This window comes from Neoarius graeffei, chromosome 13 (genome assembly GCF_027579695.1).
Source record: "Neoarius graeffei isolate fNeoGra1 chromosome 13, fNeoGra1.pri, whole genome shotgun sequence".
Taxonomy (NCBI): domain Eukaryota; kingdom Metazoa; phylum Chordata; class Actinopteri; order Siluriformes; family Ariidae; genus Neoarius; species Neoarius graeffei.
The window spans coordinates 13540089-13566268 of record NC_083581.1 but is presented as its reverse complement, the minus strand read 5'-3'; the positions used below and the strand labels follow the sequence as shown (position 1 = coordinate 13566268).

Genomic DNA, 26180 nt, shown 5'->3' with positions numbered 1-26180 from the left:
ATCAGGCGGGCCAGCTCTGTGGTCGGCATGAAGCTGGACTCTCTGGTGACGGTGGCAGAGAAGAGGTCTATGGACAAACGAACATCATGGACAATGCCAGTGACCCTTTGCACACCGTCATCAGCAACCAGAGGAGCCTGTTCAGTGACAGAATGCTCCTTCCCAAGTGCAGGACGAACAGACTCAAAATCTCCTTTGTCCCTCACGCCATTAGACTGTACAACTCCTCTCTTGGGGGGGAGGAGAGGTAACAGGAGGACAGAGGATGGAAAGGAGCAGTAGCCTAGCCTAACAATAAGCAATACCGGACAATGTGCAATATCTTTCCTGCTCTCCCCCCACACACACACCCTAATCCCCCCTTTCCCCCCTCCCCCATATCTTATTCTTTTATATTTGTATATGTAAATACTTATTTTAATTTAGGTAGAAGTTCTCTATTTCTTTTCTCTGTTCATCTGTAATGATGCTGCTGGAATCTTAATTTCCCTGAGGGAACCCTCCCAAAGGGATCAATAAAGTTTTATCTAATCTAATATCCATCTGTAAGTGGCAAAAGTATGTGAACCTCTAGGATTAGCAGTTAATTTGAAGCTGAAATTAGAGTCAGGTGTTTTCAATCAATGGGATGACAATCAGGTGTGAGTGAGCACCATGTTTTATTTAAAGAACGGGGATCTATCAAAGTCTGATCTTCACAACACGTGTTTGTGGAAGTGTATCATGGCACAAACAAAGGAGATTTCTGAGGACCTCAGAAAAAGCGTCGTTGATGCTCATCAGGCTGGAAAAGGTTACAAAACCATCTCTAAAGAGTTTGGACTCCACCAATCCACAGTCAGACAGATTGTGTACAAATGGAGAAATTCAAGACCATTGTTACCCTCCCCAGGAGTGGTCAACCAACAAAGATCACTCCAAGAGCAAGGCGTGTAATAGTCGGCAAGGTCACAAAGGACCCCAGGGTAACTTCTAAGCAACTGAAGGCTTCTCTCACATTGGCTAATGTTCATGAGTCCACCATCAGGAGAACACTGAACAACAATGTTGTGCATGGCAGGGTTGCAAGGAGAAAGCCACTGCTCTCCAAAAAGAACATTGCTGCTCTTCTGCAGTTTGCTAAAGATCATGTGGACAAGCCAGAAGGCTATTGGAAAAATGTTTTGTGGATGGATGAGACCAAAATAACACTTCTTGTTGAAACCAAAAAGTTCTATGTTTGGAGAAAGGAAAACACTGCATTCCAGCATAAGAACCTTATCACATCTGTGAAACATAGTGGTGGTAGTATCATGGTTTGGGCCTGTTTTGCTGCATCTGGGCCATGATGGCTTGCCATCATTGATGGAACAATGAATTCTGAATTATACCAGGAAATTGTAAAGGAAAATGTCAGGACATCTGTCCATGAACTGAATCTCAAGAGAAGGTGGGTCATGCAGCAAGACAATGACCCGAAGCACACAAGTCATTCTACCAAAGAATGGTTCAAGAATAAAGTTAATGTTTTGGAATGGCCAAGTCAAAGTCCTGACCTTAATCCAATCGAAATGTTGTTGAAGGACCTGAAGCGAGCAGTTCATGTGAGGAAACCCACCAACATCCCAGAGTTGAAGCTGTTCTGTATGGAGGAATGGGCTAAAATTCCTCCAAGCCGGTGTGCAGGACTGATCAACAGTTACCGGAAATGTGTAGTTGCAGTTATTGCTGCACAAGGGGGTCACACCAGATACTGAAAGCAAATGTTCACATACTTTTGCAACTCACAGATATGTAATATTTGATCATTTTCCTCAATAAATAAATAAATGACCAAGTATAATATTTTTGTCTCATTTGTTTAACTGGGTTCTCTTTATCTACTTTTAGGACTTGTGTGAAAATCTGATGTTTTAAATCATATTTATGCAGAAACATAGAAAATTCTAAAGGGTTCACAAACTTTCAAGCACCACTGTATGAATGAGATTCTAAAGATTGTCATGTGGCATGTACATATTATGAGGTACTGGATCTGCAAGAGAGCCTAATAGCAACAAAAATCTAGCTAGGTTCCCCCCCCCAAAAAAAAACCCACACACCCCATGAAACGATGATTTATTATTAAGACAGGAAAATGATGCAAGCCAGCAAAAGCAAACGGTTAGTAAAGAAAAACTGCAATGCATGCGCTTCAAATAAATAAAGCTATGAATGAAGCCTCGTTAATGAGCGGCTGAACATCAGTTAAAGTAGCTGAAAATGATGAACACCACGGAGGATGGTTTTGTAAACAAAACAGGTTTATTTTGCATATCAAAGAAACAAGTCTACATTTGTTTTCAAAAGTTAAAGGTAATACTAAGTAAACATTACTTGAAAAGCTGAGAAAATAAAAATTGGCATGCAGCTGTTCTGCTAAATAAAAACTGCAATTTCTGAGAAATTTCTAAATAATTAAAAGATACACCGGTTAAAATGTTAACTTTGCTGCACTACATCCCAGAACAAGGATGGTACATTAGGAGAAATTTCTGTCAAAATAAACATGTTGGTTCTCATTGTGATGATATTTAGAGATTATCCAGGCTGTATTTTGTCAAGCAAAGAGCTAATGTTAACTGCACAAACGGTACATACAAAGTTAACACCGTGCTAGTTGGTTGGTTGTCACCTTAATTAGCCTCATAGCACTGATGTAAAGCTCATGTGTAATGGGATAATTTTACAGTTGGCACAATGTTTCTTCCTAAAACATTTTTCCCAAGAAATATCAAACATACATTTTGCTGGCTAAACAATTTTGTTTTTTCAATAAACAATCACAATGTAGCACAACCCTATTAGTCTCATGCTAAAGTTAATAGTTTTAATTTTTACACATTTTACACGGGCTTTGAGTTTTCTTTATAGTTAAAAAAAAAGAAGAAAAAAAGGAAGCACTACTTAACCAAGCAAGGTGTGTTACCTCAGTGTGCAGTTAGCATCATGCTAATTGGTTATTTGTTTGTTAATGCACAAAACTGTCAAATTTGTACACAAAACAGATTTGCTGATCTCACATTTTTCAGTAAATTTGAGTTTACTTTTGTAACTTTAGCAAAGAATCCTTGATGTTTAATGTAGGAACTAAGTTTCTGGGGTCGTGTTTTCTAAAAACTAAAATGCAAGCAGCCACTTTTAAGAATGTCAGAAAGTAAAAGTGTGTTTGTACAATGTTAACTAGAGGACTTGTTAGCGATATTAACCTTGTAGCTAAGCAATTTTAATGCTAAACATCTTGGCTAAATCAACTACATTCAAGTGAAAAATTAGCATAAAGTTTCCCTTAAACCATTCTTTTAAAGGCTAGTGCAACTACTGTTTATATTATTGCAGTAATATAAAGATATAAAGATCGTTAGGAAACTGGTGAGCTCCCTGGTCTAAAACTGCTAAATACAGATATAGTTAAATATTTATACATTGTATCGTAAGTTATGGTTCGGATCCTTTTCTCAGTTTTACTTTTTTTTGTCCATTTGATTCCTGTGCATGTTTAAAACTTAGTGCAACAGTCTTCTCTGCTCTTAAACTTCAGAAGAGCAAAGTTATAAGTGGTAGCCATCATGTAGATGAACTGGGGGGGAAGAAGAAAAGGAATTAAATAAATAAGGTGAACCAGAATCATTATAAAAGCCCAACGCCTGGGTTTTATTTCGCTAAATGTATCTTCTTTGTAAGCACTTTATCTGTTAAATGGTGAAGAAAGAACAGTTGTACACTGCTGAATGAGGTTCAGAGGGAAAGGATGTGTCAGTACACACCTGCCTTAACACTTACCATGGCGATGACAGTAGCTCCAGCTCCAGCACATGCAACAATATACAGGTGGTAGGACAGGTAGAACTGAAACAGAGGAGGGGAAGAGAAGACAAAAGCAAAATTATGTATTTTCCAGACAATGTGACTTGTAAAAATAAATAAATAAAAAGGAGAAAAACAAAATGTACATTTCTTTTCTGTTCCTTTTCCAGACTTTAATCCTTCCATCATTTCACTGCATGTTTCGGTTTTAAATGTTTGTAACGCTTATAAAAATAACAATGATGCAATTTACCTACAGCCACCATAAACACACGAACATGTGGACAAACTACCAGCACTGCTGGAGAAATACGTTTACCATAAACCATTAAAGAATCAGTTACTGTAATACAGAAAAAGTCAAACTACAACCCCGATTCCAAAAAAGTTGGGACAAAGTACAAATTATAAATAAAAACGGAATGCAATAATTTACAAATCTCAAAAACTGATATTGTATTCACAATAGAACATAGACAACATATCAAATGTCGAAAGTGAGACATTTTGAAATTTCATGCCAAATATTGGCTCATTTGAAATTTCATGACAGCAACACATCTCAAAAAAGTTGGGACAGGGGCAATAAGAGGCTGGAAAAGTTAAAGGTACAAAAAAGGAACAACTGGAGGACCAAATTGCAACTCATTAGGTCAATTGGCAATAGGTCATCAACATGACTGGGTATAAAAAGAGCATCTTGGAGTGGCAGCGGCTCTCAGAAGTAAAGATGGGAAGAGGATCACCAATCCCCCTAATTCTGCGCCGACAAATAGTGGAGCAATATCAGAAAGGAGTTCGACAGTGTAAAATTGCAAAGAGTTTGAACATATCATCATCTACAGTGCATAATATAATCAAAAGATTCAGAGAATCTGGAAGAATCTCTGTGCGTAAGGGTCAAGGCCAGAAAACCATACTGGGTGCCCATGATCTTCGGGCCCTTAGACGACACTGCATCACATACAGGTATGCTTCTGTATTGGAACTCACAAAATGGGCCCAGGAATATTTCCAGAGAACATTATCTGTGAACACAATTCACCGTGCCATCCGCCGTTGCCACCTAAAACTCTATAGTTCAAAGAAGAAGCCGTATCTAAACATGATCCAGAAGCGCAGACGTCTTCTCTGGGCCAAGGCTCATTTAAAATGGACTGTGGCAAAGTGGAAAACTGTTCTGTGATCAGACAAATCAAAATTTGAAGTTCTTTATGGAAATCAGGGACGCCGTGTCATTCGGACTAAAGAGGAGAAGGACAACCCAAGTTGTTATCAGCGCTCAGTTCAGAAGCCTGCATCTCTGATGGTATGGGGTCGCATTAGTGCGTGTGGCATGGGCAGCTTACATATCTGGAAAGACACCATCAATGCTGAAAGGTATATCCAGGTTCTAGAGCAACATATGCTCCCATCCAGACGACGTCTCTTTCAGGGAAGACCTTGCATTTTCCAACATGACAATGCCAAACCACATACTGCATCAATTACAGCATCATGGCTGCATAGAAGAAGGGTCCGGGTACTGAACTGGCCAGCCTGAAGTCCAGATCTTTCACCCATAGAAAACATTTGGCACATCATAAAACGGAAGATACGACAAAAAAGACCTAAGACAGTTGAGCAACTAGAATCCTGCATTAGACAAGAATGGGTTAACATTCCTATTCCTAAACTTGAGCAACTTGTCTCAGTCCCCAGACGTTTACAGACTGTTGTAAAGAGAAAAGGGGATGTCTCACAGTGGTAAACATGGCCTTGTCCCAACTTTGAGATGTGTTGTTGTCATGAAATTTAAAATCACCTAATTTTTCTCTTTAAATGATACATTTTCTCAGTTTAAACATTTGATATGTCATCTATGTTCTATTCTGAATAAAACATGGAATTTTGAAACTTCCACATCATTGCATTCCGTTTTTATTTACAATTTGTACTTTGTCCCAACTTTTTTGGAATCGGGGTTGTACCATTACTGCTGGAGTAACACTACTACCATATAAACCATGAACAACTGCACATATTACTGTAATGTCTGAAATAACACACCTCCTGCAATATGCAAGCAATTAATAAATGTGTATACCTAGTGGAGAAAACACCCCAACCATAAACCCTCTAACAACCTGACAAACTACAACCCCGATTCCAAAAAAGTTGAGACAAAGTACAAATTGTAAATAAAAATGGAATGCAATAATTTACAAATCTCAAAAACTGATATTGTATTCACAATAGAACATAGACAACATATCAAATGTCGAAAGTGAGACATTTTGAAATTTCATGCCAAATATTGGCTCATTTAAAATTTCATGACAGCAACACATCTCAAAAAAGTTGGGACAGGGGCAATAAGAGGCTGGAAAAGTTAAAGGGACAAAAAAGGAACAGCTGGAGGACCAAACTGCAACTCATTAGGTCAATTGGCAATAGGTCATTAACATGACTGGGTATAAAAAGAGCATCTTGGAGTGGCAGCGGCTCTCAGAAGTAAAGATGGGAAGAGGATCACCAATCCCCCTAATTCTGTGCCGACAAATAGTGGAGCAATATCAGAAAGGAGTTTGACAGTGTAAAATTGCAAAGAGTTTGAACATATCATCTACAGTGCGTAATATTATCAAAAGATTCAGAGAATCTGGAAGAATCTCTGTGTGTAAGGGTCAAGGCCGGAAAACCATACTGGGTGCCCGTGATCTTCGGGCCCTTTGACGGCACTGCATCACATACAGGCATGCTTCTGTATTGGAAATCACAAAATGGGCTCAGGAATATTTCCAGAGAACATTATCTGTGAACACAATTCACCGTGCCATCCGCCGTTGCCAGCTAAAACTCGAAAGTTCAAAGAAGAAGCCGTATCTAAACATGATCCAGAAGCGCAGACGTCTTCTCTGGGCCAAGGCTCATTTACAACCCCGATTCCAAAAAAGTTGGGACAAAGTACAAATTGTAAATACAAACAGAATGCAATGATGTGGAAGTTTCAAAATTCCATATTTTATTCAGAATAGAACATAGATGACATATCAAATGTTTAAACTGAGAAAATGTATCATTTAAAGAGAAAAATTAGGTGATTTTAAATTTCAGGACAACAACACATCTCAAAAAAGTTGGGACAAGGCCATGTTTATTTCCATAAAGAACTTCAAATTTTGATTTGTCTGACCACAGAACAGTTTTCCACTTTGCCACAGTCCATTTTAAATGAGCCTTGGCCCAGAGAAGACGTCTGTGCTTCTGGATCATGTTTAGATACGGCTTCTTCTTTGAACTATAGAGTTTTAGGTGGCAACGGCGGATGGCACGGTGAATTGTGTTCACAGATAATGATCTCTGGAAATATTCCTGAGCCCATTTTGTGATTTCCAATACAGAAGCATGCCTGTATGTGATGCAGTGCCATCTAAGGGCCCGAAGATCACGGGCACCCAGTATGGTTTTCCGGCCTTGACCCTTACGCACAGAGATTCTTCCAGATTCTTTGAATCTTTTGATGATATTATGCACTGTAGATGATGATATGTTCAAACTCTTTGCAATTTTACACTGTCGAACTCCTTTCTGATATTGCTCCACTATTTGTCGGCGCAGAATTGGGGGGATTGGTGATCCTCTTCCCATCTTTACTTCTGAGAGCCACTGCCACTCCAAGATGCTCTTTTTATACCCAGTCATGTTAATGACCTATTGTCAATTGACCTAATGAGTTGCAATTTGGTCCTCCAGCTGTTCCTTTTTTGTATCTTTTAACTTTTCCAGCCTCTTATTGCCCCTGTCCCAACTTTTTTGAGATGTGTTGCTGTCATGAAATTTCAAATGAGCCAATATTTGGCATGAAATTTCAAAATGTCTCACTTTCGACATTTGGTATGTTGTCTATGTTCTATTGTGAATACAATATCAGTTTTTGAGCTTTGTAAATTATTGTATTCCGTTTTTATTTACAATTCGTACTTTGTCCCAACTTTTTTGGAATCGGGGTTGTAAAATGGACTGTGGCAAAGTGGAAAACTGTTCTGTCGTCAGACGAATCAAAATTTGAAGTTCTTTATGGAAATCAGGGACGCCGCGTCATTCGGACTAAAGAGGAGAAGGACGACCCAAGTTGTTATCAGCGCTCAGTTCAGAAGCCTGCATCTCTGATGGTATGGGGTTGCATTAGTGCATGTGGCATGGGCAGCTTACACATCTGGAAAGACACCATCAATGCAGAAAGGTATATCCAGGTTCTAGAGCAACATATGCTCCCATCCAGACGACGTCTCTTTCAGGGAAGACCTTGCATTTTCCAACATGACAATGCCAAACCACATACTGCATCAATTTCAGCATCATGGCTGCGTAGAAGAAGGGTCCGGGTACTGAACTGGCCAGCCTGCAGTCCAGATCTTTCACCCATAGAAAACATTTGGCGCATCATAAAACAGAAGATACAACAAAAAAAGACCCAAGACAGTTGAGCAACTACAATCCTACATTAGACAAGAATGGGTTAACATTCCTATCCCTAAAACTTGAGCAACTTGTCTCCTCAGTCCCCAGACATTTACAGACTGTAAAGAGAAAAGGGGATGTCTCGCAGTGGTAAACATGGCCTTGTCCCAACTTTTTTGAGAAGTGTTGTCATGAAATTTAAAAAAAAAAAAAAAAAAAAAAATCACCTAATTTTTCTCTTTAAATGATACATTTTCTCAGTTTAAACATTTGATATGTCATCTATGTTCTATTCTGAATAAAATATGGAATTTTGAAACTTCCACATCATTGCATTCCATTTTTATTTACAATTTGTTCTTTGTCCCAACTTTTTTGGAATCGGGGTTGTACTGCAGCAGCTAGAGCATGTGTAAAAACACCAACTACAATAATCTGGAGAAAAAACACCTACTGTAATACACAAACAATTAAGCAAACTACTGCAAGTGGTTGAACCGTAATCCCCCTAACTACTGTAACATCTGGATAAACACAACTACCATAATCCCCCTAACAATCTATAAAACCTACACCAAAGCTAGAGTAACGTGTACTGTACAAACTAACATGAACAGCTGACAGAATTATTATGACATCTGGAGTAGCTCACCTACCGTCATCCCCCTAACAAACTGGCAACCTACTGCAACTGAAAGAAACTGTTATTTACACCACAAGTACACACTTATCATAACTGTGGTAATACCTCACTCGAGTTACAAATATCAAGAAGTGTTGAGCCACAAGCAACACCTGGAGTGGCATTCCATGGAATAATTCCTGCAAGAAAAAAAAAGTTACAATAATGATTAAAAAAAAAAAAAACAGTATCAGGCATACAACTCAAAATATACATGTCACTTTACTGTACAAGTTAACAAGATAGGAGTTATTTTTCATGAATGTTTTCCTGTAAGGCACTTGGGCACCTCCTATTGGTAGCATTTAGTTTAATGTTTGTCCAAAGAAGCCCAAGGATATCAAATTTACAGCATTATTCTTGAATAAACATGTTAATAAAATATTGTATCATTATTTTGTATTTTAGATAATTTTTAAACACCATGTTTGAGTTTAATTTTGTGAATTTTATTATGATTTTACGTACCATACTGCCGCATGTCCACACAAACGGAGGAGTTGGCCGGAGAGCTGGAACCCATGGATCCACACGTAGACCAAATGTTGTAGAACAGAAAAACTGGAATGGAGGAAAACCCGAAAACTCCGAGCCAAGCCACTCCAAGAACATAGGTCAGGAATACAAACTGAAAAATAAAAGTCCATGAGAAACTGATTTTAACAATCTGATCTGAGATTTTATTTATCTTTCTAAATACAAACTCAGGTGAAGTTACACCATCTAATCACTTTACTCTGAATTAGTGAGAAGTACATTATCCAGTTACAAATGTAACTAGTTAGGAAACCAATGTAATAAGAAGGCAATGGGATGGAATTTAAATGTGTGTGTTACTAACACTAAATCAGAATTATAAAATTCTGATTTTTAAAATTAAAAAGTCGAGGACAAAATATCTGCATCTGTAGCAACAAGACATTAGTGTGTGGCTTTACAAGTGTGTTGTGGGGGGGGGGAGGCATGGTGCAGTACCATGGCACTGATGCAGCGGCCACAGATTGTGGTCTTAAACTCGCCGTGCAGTTCTTTCACAGCGCTGGTGGTGTAAAAACCCTCAGCCAACAGGATGATACCGTAGAGGAAGAAAAAGGAAGCGATGCCATAAATCACGTACTGTAAAAGATAGATTCTGAACACACACACACACACACACACATATATATCACACACACTTACGCATGTATGTGTATTTATTGACCTCCCTGGAATGCCAAGTTGCGTTATGGATTAAACTATCAAATTGCAAATCTTTAATCATTATATTTTTTTAAAAATCTAAAAATTGTTAAAAATCAAAACAGAAATAAAGTGATTTTGTTGCTTACTATAGGGATCACCATGGAAACGGTCTACTTACAGCCTAATTAAATTTAAATATTTAATTTAATTATACTTAAAGGCTCATTTGCATATCATGGATTCAGTGATGCAATAATATTAACAAGCTCAAGTGAGATAGAGATACTGATGGAAGAAAAAGAAGAGTGTGAGGGAAATAATGGAAAAAAGAGTGAGAGACTGAAAGAGAGAAATGTTGCGTGATTGGTTAAAAGGCTCATTTGCATAACCTGAAGTCTCTGATGTAATAATATCAGCAACACAAATGATACATCGTGCATTCCTCTCTTTTTCAATCTAAATTTACTTCTAGAAAACCTTCATATAAAATAAAATGATCACTTTGTTAATTCTCAGTGAATAATTGTGCTTCAGAGACAAAACGACCCTAGAATATCTGATCTGGTTTTATTTTAATTAACAACAGCTGAATTTTGTCTGAAACAATTTATAATCCATGCGGATAAATCAGGGTGAAACGGTCAACAAGATGACGCTGAAGGGGAAACATGAGACAACGCATCTTCAGATTTATGGCAGAGAGGAAAAAAAAAATTCCATTTGGAGTCGTTATGAGGTGGAGTGTCAGTGAAAGCCATCTGCTTTAGGGGACACATGGAGAAGACGGCATGGGTTTCTGTTGAGTTGCTGAGGAGATGAGCGAGAGGAGACGAGTGGAATCGAACAAGAGGAGACAAGAAGAGAGGAGATGAGACAGCCCCCAACCATTTTCTGCTTAACATAGCCTTGGCCAAGAGAGGAGTTTGAGTCTGAATTAGTTTTAAAGGAACAACAATGAATGATTGAAAGAGACAAAAAAAAAAAGAGAAAAACAAAAGGAGCCTGACTAGAAAAAAAAAGGAGGGGGACAAAGATAAAGTTGAAAAGAGACAGAACAAAGAGTGATGAGAGAACGATTAATGGAGCAAGAGTGTGAGAAAAGTGAGGGGGAAAAATGAGCAAAGCGAAAGAAAAAGAAAGAAAAAAGGTAAATATTGAAAAATAGCAAATGAGATTGAAAATGAAAAATGGAGTAACTTTTTTTTAATAGGTCATTTGGACCCAAACAGAGAAAACACACAATCAGACACACACAGACAAGCAAAGAGACACAGAGAATCACAGACAGACACTTACATGTCAGTGAGCATGGCAGTTTCACTCGGGGTCCTGTAGAAGTTGTTTTCGAGGATGGCGAGCGTGCCACTCAGGGCCACGTGACCACAGCCGCAGAACAGAGCAACTCCAGAGAAACACAAAATGGTGGCCAGTAGAGATGCGTATGGAACGCCTCCTAAACACTTTATACAACAGTCCAGGCAACCTGCCAAAGGAAATACACACACTAACACAAAAGGTGTAGCATACACACACACACACACACACACACACACACACACCCCAACCCCCAAAAAACAACTTCCCTACTGTGAAGCATGGTGGTGGGAGCACTATGTTACCTCCTCTATACATGTGTAGTCTCTACACAAAGAAATAATTATTTAAAAAAAAAAATTTCAGCATTCACTAAACAGCTCCTATTATGGATCAAACTTCACACTAGCCCTTCTCCATCAGTTTAAAAAAAAATTAATGATTTTATATTATATTATATATAGTGGAAAATAAATAAATAAATAAACAAACTGGTAGAAATTGCAATAAGTGATTTTGCTTCTGATACTGTGATCGCTTTGGCAAAATGCAGTTTAGTTAAAGCTCTGATGTTGGAGTCTTGTGATTTGTTCAGAGGTTCATTTGCATATCATGGATTGTGTGATATAAAGATATTTAAGAGTTAAAGTGAAATAATGAGACTGATCGAGAGAAAAATAGCAAGACGAAGTGAAAAAAGCAAGAGAAAGCATGAGATAGATAGATGCAAGAGAAAAGCAGGATGAGGAAGACAAGTGAAGACAGTCAAAAAATGAAAGAGCAAATCCACAAAGAGTGAAAAAGAATGCTGGAGCTTTGTGATTATGAATACTTGTACCACCTCCATTTTTTCCTCTTTCCTTTATCTTTCAGCAGTCTGTAAAGAGAGCTCCGATTTCTTGCTGAATCTATTTGTACAGTGTGGAAGCGAGGGTGTGGTCGAATGTCGGTTGTGAACGGCAAGGAGTCAGGTTGAACCAGCAGGTAATGTGTGACAAGTTACAACTGTGTCTAATTAAATTACTGGCTGTCTATCAATGTGTGTCTGTTTTTCAGATAGCCAGTAAGAAAGAGAGAGAGAGAGAGAGAGAGAGAGAGAGAGAGCGAGAGAGAGAGAGAGAGCGCATGAGCTGCATTCCCCCAAGTGTGCATCTTAGTATTCACTGAAAAGTGAAAGTCAAAATAAAAGTGCACCATAAATTGTCATGCCTGTCTCCAGTTCCTCATTGTCCCACATCAGGGAAGTGTTACACTGGTGCTGAAACCTGGGAATTGAGGAACAAATGCCACCATGGAGTCCAAATTAGTCAGGGATCAACCTCCAACACCAGCACCAAGAGCTTCTCACACTGTCTGTTGAGCAGGGGCACTGCTTCTAGGCTCTGTGCAAGGCCCAGGTGAAGAACCAGTAGGTGGTATAGAGCTTAGCGGGTACTCCAGCAGCTAGCATTCTTGTTCAGCTGGTCAAGATAGGGCTGCAGGACAACCCAGAAGCCTTCCTTGAGCATGTCACAGAGACGAGCTCAGGAAACACAGCTTGTGGCTTGGCAACTCCCGGCAACCAGCATGCCCGAGTACCCGGACCTGAAGCAGGCTATACTGCAATGGGTCGGCCACAGCCCCAAAGAACATCACCAGTGTTTCCACGTGATATGGTGAAGTTGGCCACCTGTTTGCATTCATGCAGCAGCTCTGGAACACCTGCTGACGGTGTCTATAGGCAGGCAAATGCAACATGAAGGATGTCATTGATCAAGTGACACTGGAGCAGATCTCAATGTGGATCCAGTGTCACTATGCAGCATTGCTGAAGAAAGCAGTCTGACAGGCAGAGAACCATCTGATTGCGGTTCTGGGAGCAGGCACTCCTGCAGCTTCTCTCTCTCTTGCTCTCTCTCACACACACACACACACACACACACACACCTCCCACCCAATCACATCCCCACAGAGATGGGGGCCAACTCCCTCGATTCCCGCTCCCCATGCTTGTGTGTGTTCTCATGTCACCACAACCCCTTCTTCTTCCGTGTCTGTGCTGCTGCTAACCTCCTCTCTCTCTCCATGGGTGAACCCCTCCGTGCCCACCAAAATCAGGAGAAAGTCCAGACAGGTCTGTCAGCACAGCAGGAAGGCTGGGATTTCCTGGAAATCAGCACTTCCGCAAAGGGGCAGGGATTCAGATTCACATTCCTGACACATTGCAGGCTTCTCCCGATCAAGCAGGAATGTACTGCATCTCTGCGAGTATTCAAGGGGGTACACATCAGGCTTTGGTGGATTCTGGCTGTAATTAGACTTCCATGCATCAAAGCCTAATTCAGTGTGGGTCACTGGGAAATGGGATGTCCACAAATATCTGCTAATGCACGTCACCATTTCAGTTCCAGGGAGAGAGTGTGGAGGCAGCAGTTAGTCCGAGCCTCACCCATCCACTTATCCAGAGAACATATTGGCTGGGGTTTAAAAAAAAAAAAAAAAAAAAAAAAAAAAAAAGGGCTTGCTTGCTTGCTTGCTTATAGCTCCCCAGCTCAGCCGCCATGTGTTGGAGTTTACCCCAGTGAACGAGAGGGTCGCCTCTCTGCGCCTTCGGATTGGGGAGAGGGCTCTTGCTGTTGTTTGTGCCTACGGCCCAAATAGCAGTATAGAGTATCCGGCCTTCTTGGAGTCCCTGGGAGAGGTACTGAGGAGTGCTCAGACTGGGGACTCCATTGTGTTACTGGGGGACTTCAATGCTCACGTGGGAGATGACAGTGACACCTGGAGGGGCGTGGTTGGGAGGAACGGCCTCCCCGATCTGAACCCGAGTGGTGTTTTGTTATTGGACTTCTGTGCTAGTCACGGTTTGTCCATAACGAACACCATGTTCGAGCATAGGGGTGTCCATAAGTGCACGTGGCACCAGGACACCTTAGGTCGGAGGTCAATGATAGACTTTGTAGTCGTTTCATCTGATCTCCGGCCCTATGTCTTGGACACTCGGGTGAAGAGAGGGGCTGAGCTGTCAGCTGATCACCACCTGGTGGGGAGTTGGATCCGCTGGCGGAGGAGGAAGCTGGACAGACCTGGCAGGCCCAAACGTATGGTGAGGGTCTGCTGGGAACGTCTGGCCGAGCACTCTGTTGGGGAGGTCTTTAACTCCCACCTCCGGGAGAGCTTTTCCCAGCTTCCGAGGGAGGCGGGGGACATCGAGTCTGAGTGGACCATGTTCTCTACCTCCATTGTGGACGCAGCTGTTCGGAGCTGTGGCCGCAAGGTCTCCGGTGCCTGTCGTGGCGGCAATCCCCGAACCCGGTGGTGGACACCAGAAGTAAGGGATGCCGTCAAGCTGAAGGAGGAGTCCTATCGGGCCATGTTAACCTCCAGGACTCCCGAGGCAGCTGACGGGTATCGGCAGGCCAGGCGTGCTGCAGCTCGGGCAGTTGCGGAGGCAAAAACTCGGAACTGGGAGGAGTTCGGGGAGGCCATGGAGAAGGACTATCGGTCGGCCTCGAAGAAATTCTGGCAAACCGTCCGGCGCCTCAGGAGGGGGAAGCAGTACTCTGCCAACACTGTTTACAGTGCGGGTGGGGAGCTGTTGACCTCGACTGGGGACATTGTCGGGCGGTGGAAGGAATACTTTGAGGATCTCCTCAATCCCACCATCATGTCTTCCACTGAGGCTGATGACTCAGAGGTGGACTCGTCCATTACCCAAGCCGAAGTCACTGAGGTGGTTTGCAAGCTCCTCGGTGGCAAGGCACCGGGGGTGGATGAGATCCGCCCTGAGTATCTCAAGTCTCTGGATGTTGTGGGGCTGTCTTGGTTGACACGCCTCTGCAACATCGCATGGCGGTCAGGGACAGTGCCTCTGGAGTGGCAGACTGGGGTGGTGGTCCCTCTTTTTAAGAAAGGGGACCGGAGAGTGTGCCCCAATTATAGGGGAATCACACTTCTCAGCCTCCCAGGGAAGGTTTACTCCAGGGTACTGGAGAGGAGAATTCAACCAATAGTCGAACCTCGGATCCAGGAGGAACAATGCGGTTTTCATCCTGGTCGCGGAACACTGGACCAGCTCTATACCCTTCATAGGGTGCTCAAGGGTTCATGGGAGTTTGCCCAACCAGTCCACATGTGCTTTGTGGATCTGGAGAAGGCATTCGACCGTGTCCCCCATAGTATTCTGTGGGGGGTGCTTCGGGAGTATGGGGTTCGGGGCTCTTTGCTAAGGGCTGTCCGGTCCCTGTACGAACGGAGCAGGAGTCTGGTTCGCATTGCCGGCAGTAAGTCAGACCTGTTCCCAGTGCATGTTGGACTCTGGCAGGGCTGCCCTTTGTCACCGGTTCTGTTCATAATTTTTATGGACAGAATTTCTAGGCGCAGCCAGGGGCCAGAAGGAATCCTGTTTGGGAACCACAGGATTTCATCTCTGCTTTTTGCAGATGATGTTGTCCTGTTGGCTTCTTCAAACCAGGACCTTCAGCATGCACTGGGGTGGTTTGCAGTCGAGTGTGAAGCGGCTGGGATGAGAATCAGCACCTCCAAGTCCGAGGCCATGGTTCTCAACCGGAAAAGGGTGGCTTGCCCTCTCCAGGTTGGTGGAGAAGTTCTGCCTCAAGTGGAGGAGTTTAAGTATCTCGGGATCTTGTTCACGAGTGAGGGAAGGATGGAGCGTGAGATCGACAGGCGGATCGGTGCAGCCTCCGCAGTGATGCGGTCGCTTTACCGGTCCGTCGTGGTGAAGAAGGAGCTGAGCCAAAAGGCGAAGCTCTCAATTTACCGGTCGATCTACGTTCCGACTCTCACCTATGGTCATGAGCTTTGGGTAATGACCGAAAGGACAAGATCGTGGATACAAGCGGCCGAAAGGAGTTTCCTTCGCAGGGTAGCTGGGCGCTCCCTTAGAGATAGGGTGAGAAGCACAGTCACTCGGGAGGAGCTCGGAGTAGAGCCGCTGCTGCTCCACATCGAGAGGAATCAGCTGAGGTGGCTCGGGCATCTTTTTCGGATGCCTCCTGGACGCCTCCCTGGGGAGGTGTTCCAGGCATGTCCCCCCGGGAGGAGGCCCCGGGGAAGACCCAGGACACGCTGGAGGAACTATGTCTCTCGGCTGGCCTGGGAACGCCTCGGTGTTCTTCCCGAGGAGCTGGCCGAGGTGTCTGGGGAAAGGGAAGTTTGGGCTTCCCTGCTTAGACTGCTGCCTCCGCGACCCGGTCCCGGATAAAGCGGAAGAAGACGAGACGAGACGAGGAAAAAAAAAAGTTAGTAGTGGATGGGTCCTGCATTAGCACATCGCTGGGGAATCCCGCCACAACACTGGCTGAGGAGGCGGTCCCAGGGCTGTCCGCATCATCACATCATGAGGACGTGGACAGAGGGGAAGGCACCACCCATCCTCACTCTTTGGGAATTCCCTCTGGGAATTTCCCACTGGAGCAGATGCGAGACGAGTCTCTGAGGCACGCTTTTGACCAAGTGAAACTAATTGATGGTCAAAACCTCCAGCCTCATGTTGCACTTTCCTTTCCATATTTTTCCATTATTAAGGATAGGCTATATTGAGTAAATGCAGGACACTCAGGCTAAGGAAGAGATGACACAGTTGTTGGTCCCGAAGAGATGTACAGAACTTTTATTCTATGCAGCTCATCATAATCCCATAGCTGGGCATTTAGGTCAGCACAAAACACCAAGTCATCTCATGGCCCGATTTTATTGGCCAGGGATTTGTACTGATGTCCACAAGTTGTGTGCAGCTCGTCACAAATGCCAGCTGGTAAATCCAGCAGTCATGCCAAAAGCATGACTTTCGCATTATCTCCTGTGTTGGGATTCTGAAAGAAATCCTGACTGATCAAGGCAATACTTATGTCTCTCTCTCTCCCCCTCTCTCTCTCTCACACAAAAAATAAATTATTGGGGATTAAACCGATTCGTACCAGTATTTACCATCTGCAAACGGATGGGCTGGTCGAATGATTTAATCAAACACTTAAAAACATGATTTGTAAGTTCGTTCATGGGATGCTAGAAACTGGGATAAGTGGCTAGACCATCTGTTGTCTACAGTGCGTGAGGTCCCACAAGCCTCCACCGGGTTTTCCCCATCAAGTGGGCAGTCCTCACTCTCCAGCACTACCTGCTAGGCCACCCATTCACCCTCTGTTCCAACCATGCCCCACACCAGTGGCTCCAGCACACGAAGGATGCCAACACACAGATCACTCATTGGTATCTGGCCCTTCAGCTCTTTAAATTTGAGGTGGTTCAAAGTCCAGGGGCGCAGATGGTGGTGGCAGATTACCTCTCCTGTTTGGGGTGGGTCAGCTACAGGCCAGATGGAGGCTCCCCAACCTGAGTCAGGCAATGGGGGGGGGGGGGGGGGTATGTGGCAGCAAGGGTGTGGTTGAGCATCAGTTGTAAATGGCAAGGAGTCAGGTTGAACCAGCAGGTAACATGTGATGAGTTACACCTGTGTCTAATTATTGGCGGTCTATTAACTTGTCTGTGTCTCTCTCCCTCTCGTTACTGGCTATAAGAAAGAAAGAAAGAAAGAAAGAAAGAAAGAGAGAAAGAGAGAAAGAGAGAAAGAAAGAAGAGAGAGAAAGAGAGAAAGAGAGAAAGAGAAAGAAAGAAAGAAAGAGAGAAAGAAAGAAAGAGAGAAAGAAAGAAAGAAAGAGAAAGAAAGAAAGAGAGAAAGAGAGAAAGAAAGAAAGAAAGAGAGAGAGAGAGAGAGAGAGAGAGAGAGAGAGAGAGAGAGAGCACTGTGTTCCCCAATGCGCATATGTGTGTGTGGTATCTTAGTATTCAGTGAAAAGTGAAAGTCAAAATAAAGTGCACCATGAATTGTCGTGCCTGTCTCCAGTTCCACATTGTCTCACAACAGGGAAGTGTTACATACAGTCAAAATCACACAACAGCTGTATTTTTGCTGCATTAGAGCCGTGTTACTTCCACCTACAGTGAAGTCATGCGCATTCCCACTACTGTACATTATTGTTCCCTCTGCTGTCTGAACAATGAACAACAGCTAGGAAAAACTAAGATGCAGCCCGATAATAAAATCACTTTTTTTTTTTAAATTTCATCGATTTGAAGTCATAAATTTGTATCGTAATCGAGCTCGGAGTAGAGCCGCTGCTGCTCCACATCGAGAGGAATCAGCTGAGGTGGCTCGGGCATCTTTTTCGGATGCCTCCTGGACGCCTCCCTGGGGAGGTGTTCCAGGCATGTCCCCCCGGGAGGAGGCCCCGGGGAAGACCCAGGACACGCTGGAGGGACTATGTCTCTCGGCTGGCCTGGGAACGCCTCGGTGTTCTTCCCGAGGAGCTGGCCGAGGTGTCTGGGGAAAGGGAAGTTTGGGCTTCCCTGCTTAGACTGCTGCCTCCGCGACCCGGTCCCGGATAAAGCGGAAGAAGACGAGACGAGACGAGACATCATTACATGCCTATCAGACAATGATCAGATTATTAGGTTTGCATATAATCAGTAGAACAGGTAGATGAAAATCTCACTAATGAGTCAAGTGTTTACTTTGCCCTGTGTTCTGACTGTCAGAAAACAAAATCATCAGCTGTCTGTGTGCATGCTGCAAAGCAATGCTTTCTTTTCTAACATTTTTTCACTGCTTTCCTACTTCAGTTTCCATAGTGGCTTAAACCTCATCCACCAAAAATTCCATCCCCCCCACCCCCACCTTCATTTTGTCCACAGAGTGAGTGAGTGATAATCAGGACCTCTATAATTCGGTGTGTGTGTGTGTGTGTGTGTGTGTGTGTGAGAGAGAGAGAGAGATTAGCTAGCTTTACTAGCCAGACAAGTCACCAGTTGGCTAGCCAAAACCAGTACCCAAGAATGGAAAAATTGTAACTGTTATTACTTTTATTTCTAACTCTGCTTGTATGTACATTTAATGGTGGAAGGTGTCCAGTGGCTAACAAGGCTAGTCAGGCACTACCTACTTAATAGCCTTCTCACCTAATACTAGGGCTGCTTGATATTGGAAAAAATCAATATCACGATTTTTTCAGTAAATATCGATATCGCGATTTTTAAAACGATATTTATACACCTTTTTTTTAAAGCCCCGATCATCAACACCCGAGGCACCGGGCCACATTTTTATAGTACAGGCCTCATAGGCTACCTGTCAACCCTTCCCGTTGTACCCTGAAATGCCTTTTACTTAAACTATTTACTGTGCAAGCGCGTACTTTGCATAGGTCCTATAGCCTGCACAAGGCTCACGTTCTCCTCACTCAACATTTCCGATCACAGAGGATGGAGCCAGCGCTGCTATTACCAGTGATTACTGCGTAACGTCCACACTGGCTCGTAGCCAGCCAAGGATAAAATCTCTCTCTCTCACACACACACACACACACACACACACACACACACTACAACGTAAGCTTGTGTGTTGTTAAGACACCAACATTAAACATGCACACACACGGACTGGCCATTGGGAGTAGCGGGAGTTTTCCCAGTGGGCCGGTGGTTCAGTGTGGGCCGGCGGAGAAAAAACAAAAAAAACAAAACAGTTGCGCGCTGGCCTTTAATATGATAAGCAATGTTAACAGTTTCTTAAAGAAACTGTTAACATTGCTTATATTAAAGGCCAGCGCGCAACTGTAATAAGCAATGTTAACTGTTTCTTTAAGAAACTGTTAACATTGCTTATCATATTAAAGGCCAGCGCGCAACTGTTTTGTTTTTTTCTCCGCCGGCCCACACTGAACCACCGGCCCACCGGGAAAACTCCCGCTACTCCCGATGGCCAGTCCGTGTGTGAACACGCACAATATAGAGACAAGTCCTTAAGAATTAACATACATGAAAATAGCTCAGCGGCATGTAAACATTCCCTGAAAGTGTAGGTGGCACTGCGGCTAGATGCTACGTGAAATGGCACAAGGCAAACACCATGCGTCGCTCAGTCAACAGACAAAATCCACGAACCCAGTAGTCCTCCTACTACTGTGGGTTAGTGTTCTGTGGCCAAAAACACCCTACGCACAGTCATTCCAAAACATCCCCACTAGTTGCAGGTTATGTCTCAAATACAGATATGCGTTGTGGATTAAGCGATCTATTTTCAAGCATCAGGCTTCTCTTCCTTCATCTTCCAAATGTGGACTCCGCTATCTTTTTGGCATGTCAGCATTGAAATACCATTTGCAGAGATATTTCACTCGCCATTAGGAAAAGTAAAAGCAACACATGATTAGGGCTACATGATTAGCAGGGGGACACCATTTTAAGCGCACGGAATTTTAAAAACAATGTAATTACATCTGAGTCCGTCTACATCGCGCAATAAACCCGTCCTTAGCAGAACCTACTTCAAAGCATGATGCTAGCTGCAGATGCACAAGTCAAAATCAAATGAACCCAAGTAAACATGCCGCGGCAGGCAACATTAATAACCAAACTGCCTTACCTTAAAACGCTGCCTTGACCACAGGACGACTCGCAATTATTCCACTTAAATCCACACGGTTTAACACATCTAACACAGCTAGCAAGCTGGATATGTGCTAATATTGTTGTGCTTGTTTTCTTCCGTAGATGCCATTTTTACATTACCCAGTCCCACATCCAAAAATATGACGTAAATATATGTTAATTGTATTATAACTATTAGCAAGCAAATCAAACAACATATTAACAAATCAATACATCAAATCACCCAACACGTATGAAAACAGAAGAACTGATTTTTTACTGTTGCGGAGATATCGCGGGAGTAGAATGGATGACGTATACAAGGCTATGGGTGTGCCTTAGGGGACAGAAGGGTTGTTTTACCTTACAAATGACAAAAAATCGTTTCATATCGATATTATGAATTTTGATATCGTTTGACACCAATATCGATATCGTGATAAAAATACGATATATTGCACAGGTCTACCTAATACTATTAAATCACAAAACCTGTGAAGTGGGATAAATCAGGAACAAAGGAAGCATTGTGGCAGCCGCTAATCATTCACTAGCTAGAGAGCAGCACATGAAAACAACTGTCAATCTTTGCTAGTTAACTTAGCCAACACTATTACCAAGTATGTCCAGCAGTGCATTGCTCTAGAAAAAAAAAAATTCACAGTTAATGTGTGCATTTTTTGTTTTGTGTGTGTTTATGGGGAAAGGGTTTGGATTCATTTTCTTGCTCGCACATCATCTGAAAAGATACAAGAAAGTCCCCACACTGTATAGCGGGCTCTCTCATGAACCTTCAACTCTCTCTCACTATAAGGTGCTTTTTTTTAAAAATATTTGTATCCCAGTTTTTCTTCATAGTCATAAATAAATTTATCAGTACTCAATAAAAATTCTCACTTAAATCATAACTAAAATCAGATCACAATGTAAAACCCCTGTATTGCAGTCAAAACAATATAGCAGCACATTTGATGCATTATCTCATGAATTTTACTGTTTAAATAAAAACATTTTCACTTTTGATTCTTGCAACACATTTCAAAAAAAGTTGGGACAGTAAAACATTTACCACTTTGTAATGTTTCCATTCCTTCTCACAACACTTAAAAAGATGTTTAGGGACTGAAGATACCAAGTGATCAAGTGTTTCAGGTGTTATTTTGCCCCATTCTTCCTGTAAACAGGTCTTAAGGTGCAAAACAGTACAGGGTTGTCGTCATGGTCATATTTTTCATTTTTAAATTCTCCACACATTCTCTTTTGGGGACAGGCACCCTCTTCTTCCACAACCATGCCTTTGTAATACATGCAGAATGTGGTGTTGCACTGTCTTGTTGAAATATCCCTGGAAAAGATGTCGTCTTGAAGTCAGCATATGTTACTCCAAAATCTCAGTGTACTTTTCTGCATTAATGCCCCATCACTGAAGTGCAAGTTACCTTTGCCAAGGGCACTGACACAACCCCATACCATAACACATCCTGGCTTTTAGGGCCCGGTTCCACAACACTTAACTATAACTACAACTATGACTATACCTATGCCTGAATTTAGTTCCAGTCTGAAGTAGTCACACCACAACTATAATCCCGACTATAATATCGGTTGGTCCTGCCACTCAGGTAAATAAATGCATGCAATTTAGGAATAGTCATGGAAGCCCCCCTCAAGTCGTAGCACATTATTCTGTGTCCTACTGTACAGCTTGGACTTCAAAACAACCCATGCACATACTCCGGTGGTTTATATAATACAGATACAGTGGTGCTTGAAAGTTTGTGAACCCTTTAGAATTTTCTATATTTCTGCATAATTATGACCTAAAACAACATCAGATTTCCACACAAGTCCTAAAAGTAGATAAAGAGAACCCAGTTAAACAAATGAGACAAAAATATTATACTTGGTCATTTATTTGTTGAGGAAAATGATCCAATATTACATGTGTGAGTGGCAAACATATGTGAACCTCTAGGATTAGCAGTTAATTTTAAGGTGAAATTAGAGTCAGGTGTTTTCAATCAATGGGATGACAATCAGGTGTGAGTAGGCACCCTGTTTTATTTAAAGAACGGGGATCTATCAAAGTCTGATCTTCACAACACGTTTGTGGAAGTGCATCATGGCACAAACAAAGGAGATCTCTGAGGACCGGACCTCAGAAAAAGCATTGATGATGCTCATCACGCTGGAAAAGGTTACAAAACCATCTCTAAAGAGTTTGGACTCCACCAATCCACAGTCAGACAGATTGTGTACAAATGGAGGAAATTCAAGACCATTGTTACCTTCCCCAGGAGTGGTCGACCAAAGATCACTCCAAGAGCAAGGCGTGTAATAGTCGGCAAGGTCACAAAGGACCCCAGGGTAACTTCTAAGCAACTGAAGGCCTCTCTCCCATTGGCTAATGTGAATGTTCATGAATCCACCATCAGGAGAACACTGAACAACAAATGGTGTGCATGGCAGGGTTGCAAGGAGAAAGCCGCTGCTCTCCATAAAGAACATTACTGCTCATCTGCAGTTTGCTAAAGATCACATGGACAAGCCAGAAGGCTATTGGAAAAATGTTTTATGGGTGGAGGAGACCAAAATAGAACTTTTCGGTTTAAATGAGAAGCATTATGTTTGGAGAAAGGAAAAACACCGCATTCCAGCATAAGAACCTTATCCCATCTGTTAAACATGGTGGTGGTAGCATCATGGTTTGGGCCTGTTTTACTGCATCTGGGCCAGGACGGCTTGCCATCATTGATGGAACAATGAATTCTGAATTATACTAGCGAATTCTAAAGGATAATGTCAGGACATCTGTCCATGAATTGAATCTCAAGAGAAGGTAGGTCATGCAGCAAGACAACAACCCTAAGCACACAAGTTGTTCTACCAAAGAATGGTTAAAGAAGAATAAAGTTAATGTTTTGGAATGGCCAAGTCCTGAACTTAATCTAATTGAAATGTTGTGGAAGGACCTGAAGTAAGCAGTTCATGTGAGGAAACCCACCAACATCCCAGAGTTGAAGCTGTTCTGTATGGAGGAATGGGCTAAAATTCCTCCAAGCTGGTGTGCAGGACTGATCAACAGTTACCGGAAACATGTAGTTGCAGTTATTGCTGCACAAGGGGGTCACACCAGATACTGAAAGCAAAGGTTCACATACTTTTACCACTCACAGATATGTAATATTGGATCATTTTCCTCAATAAATAAATGACCAAGTATAATATTTTTGTCTCATTTGTTTAACTGGGTTCTCTTTATCTAATTTTAGGACTTGTGAAAATCTGATGTTTTAGGTCATATTTATGCGGAAATATAGAAAAATCTAAAGGGTTCGCAAACTTTCAAGCACTACTGTAAGTCATGGACTACGGAAATATAATAAAGGATATAAAATATGGAGTGGTTATGGATTTTAATATGGCTGCATCACGGATACTAATAATTTACAGATTAGTTACCAATTTAATACAGATGATGCATCATGGATAAAAAAATTAAGAAATCTAAAACAATTAAATGTTTGGACTGCTGAAGTTCATAATTAAAATATCTTTCCTGCATTTATAGGTTTACTTTTAATTTACTATTGATATTACATGCAAAATATCACATAACTGTGAATAAAAGATCCGTGCTTTGCTTTTTTTTTCCTGTGAATCCGTCTTCCATGACTTCACGATGTAACAAGGATGTACAAAGATGCCCAGGAAGCATAGCATGTGCTCAGACAACGTCACATGTAAACAATTACCTGATTACCTAACCAATAATTTTCCACTGGTTTAATTTTCCATTCACGAGAAGGATGATTGTGGGGGGACCCTCAGAAATTAAAAGAACAAAAAGCAAAAAATAAGAGAGATTTAGAATTTTGAGTATCAGGATAAGAATTACAGATAAAGGTTTCTTCTTGTATATCACAATTATGCACCTAGAAGAATTAAAAGTAATACATCAACGAAATTGGTATATCCTTTGTGTTTAAATATAAAAGGCAGAATTTAGTGGGTACATTCATTTTAAATTGTGGACACCAAGCATGACTTATTACAGTCGTGCTTGAATGTGCCGTGTATAAGAAGGTCAAACTTTTGTTAATGCTCTTCAAAACAGCACCACTGATATACACCTTTTCATTTTCTCTACATGAAAAAAAATATTAGGAAAATAATTTCTTTTTAGTAAGGATACAAAAATTTCCCCTCAGTGATCCAATCTTTCACAGGCACTAGACACCAAAGTGTTCAACCGATTTTATTGGGGGGGGGACAACAGCATGAGAGATCCGACCACTAGATGGGAATCATAAGTTTCAAGCTGACTGAAACAACAGTGAACAAGCTGGAAGTAACAACAAAACACACGGACCGGTGACAAATATCACTAAAAAACCCAAGGTGGTGGCACCCATGAATTTGATGTATTGCATTACACAACGTTTAAAAAAAACAAACAAACAAAAAAAACACCCTTAAAAGTAAAAGCTCATCACAACGTCGCACAAAATTCACAAAGTATTCCGTAAATGTTATTTATTCTTGAATTGACACTAGTTTTATGTAGATTAAACAATTAAATGTCTTTAAAGACCAAACGAAAACATGCTGTTCTCCCATACAAACCTATGAGAGATTCAGCAGTGCAGCAGTGCACTGTCAAGCTGACTTGTAGTGCTTCATTCAGACAAGTTAGTTGTTATTGATCAGTATTGCTGTTTTTGGATGTTCAATTTGTTTTGAACAAAACAAACAAAAAAAAGACATCCAATTTTTTTTTTATTTACCAAAAGTAATTAATCATTTGGGGAAAAAAAGCTAGAGATTTCTGAACATAGAAAGGAAAAATGGCTAGCAAACAGAGACGTAAACATGAGCATAAAGAGAAAGTGCAGTGAGGTGCTGAAGCTCAGGCTGACTTCACTGTATAAGAAGAATGAGCACTATGCTGCCATTCTGAATTTTTTTTTTCTTGAATTCTTACCTTCGTGGAAATGAAGTGAGCATACCGTAGGGTTTTTGACCTCTCCGTTCAACACAGAGTCCCGGGGAATGTTTTTTGAGCCATTTTTCCCCCCTTATACATTTATAAATTTCTCTTTTTTTTTCCCCCCAATGATGAATTACTTTTGGGGAAAAAAATATATTATGTGGGGGTACCCCACTAAATATACTCACAGTCAGTAAACTATACGGTTTTGAATGGTGATGTTGGTTTTAATTTGAAATAAAATGATGAAAGAAATACAGATAAAACTAAATCTTTGATGTGAATATTCAGAATTTGACAAAAAATTCTGCAAATTTG

General features: G+C 41.8%; 1 protein-coding gene across 4 annotated transcripts in view; it reads right to left on the bottom strand.

Moving 5' to 3' along the window:
* The window catches only part of gpm6bb (glycoprotein M6Bb), a 102295-nt gene that overhangs the window by 6406 nt on the left and 69709 nt on the right, over window positions 1-26180 (bottom strand). For 3 of the 4 annotated variants that reach the window (XM_060937269.1, XM_060937272.1, XM_060937270.1), the window contains 5 exons: window positions 11429-11615; window positions 9926-10082; window positions 9419-9578; window positions 9017-9090; window positions 3802-3867 (listed from right to left, as the gene is read on the bottom strand). In XM_060937269.1, the coding sequence (XP_060793252.1) occupies window positions 3802-3867; window positions 9017-9090; window positions 9419-9578; window positions 9926-10082; window positions 11429-11615 (644 nt within the window). Of the gene's footprint in view, window positions 1-2291; window positions 3599-3801; window positions 3868-9016; window positions 9091-9418; window positions 9579-9925; window positions 10083-11428; window positions 11616-26180 lie in introns of those variants that run through there. The other variant, XM_060937271.1, reaches the window with a different exon arrangement.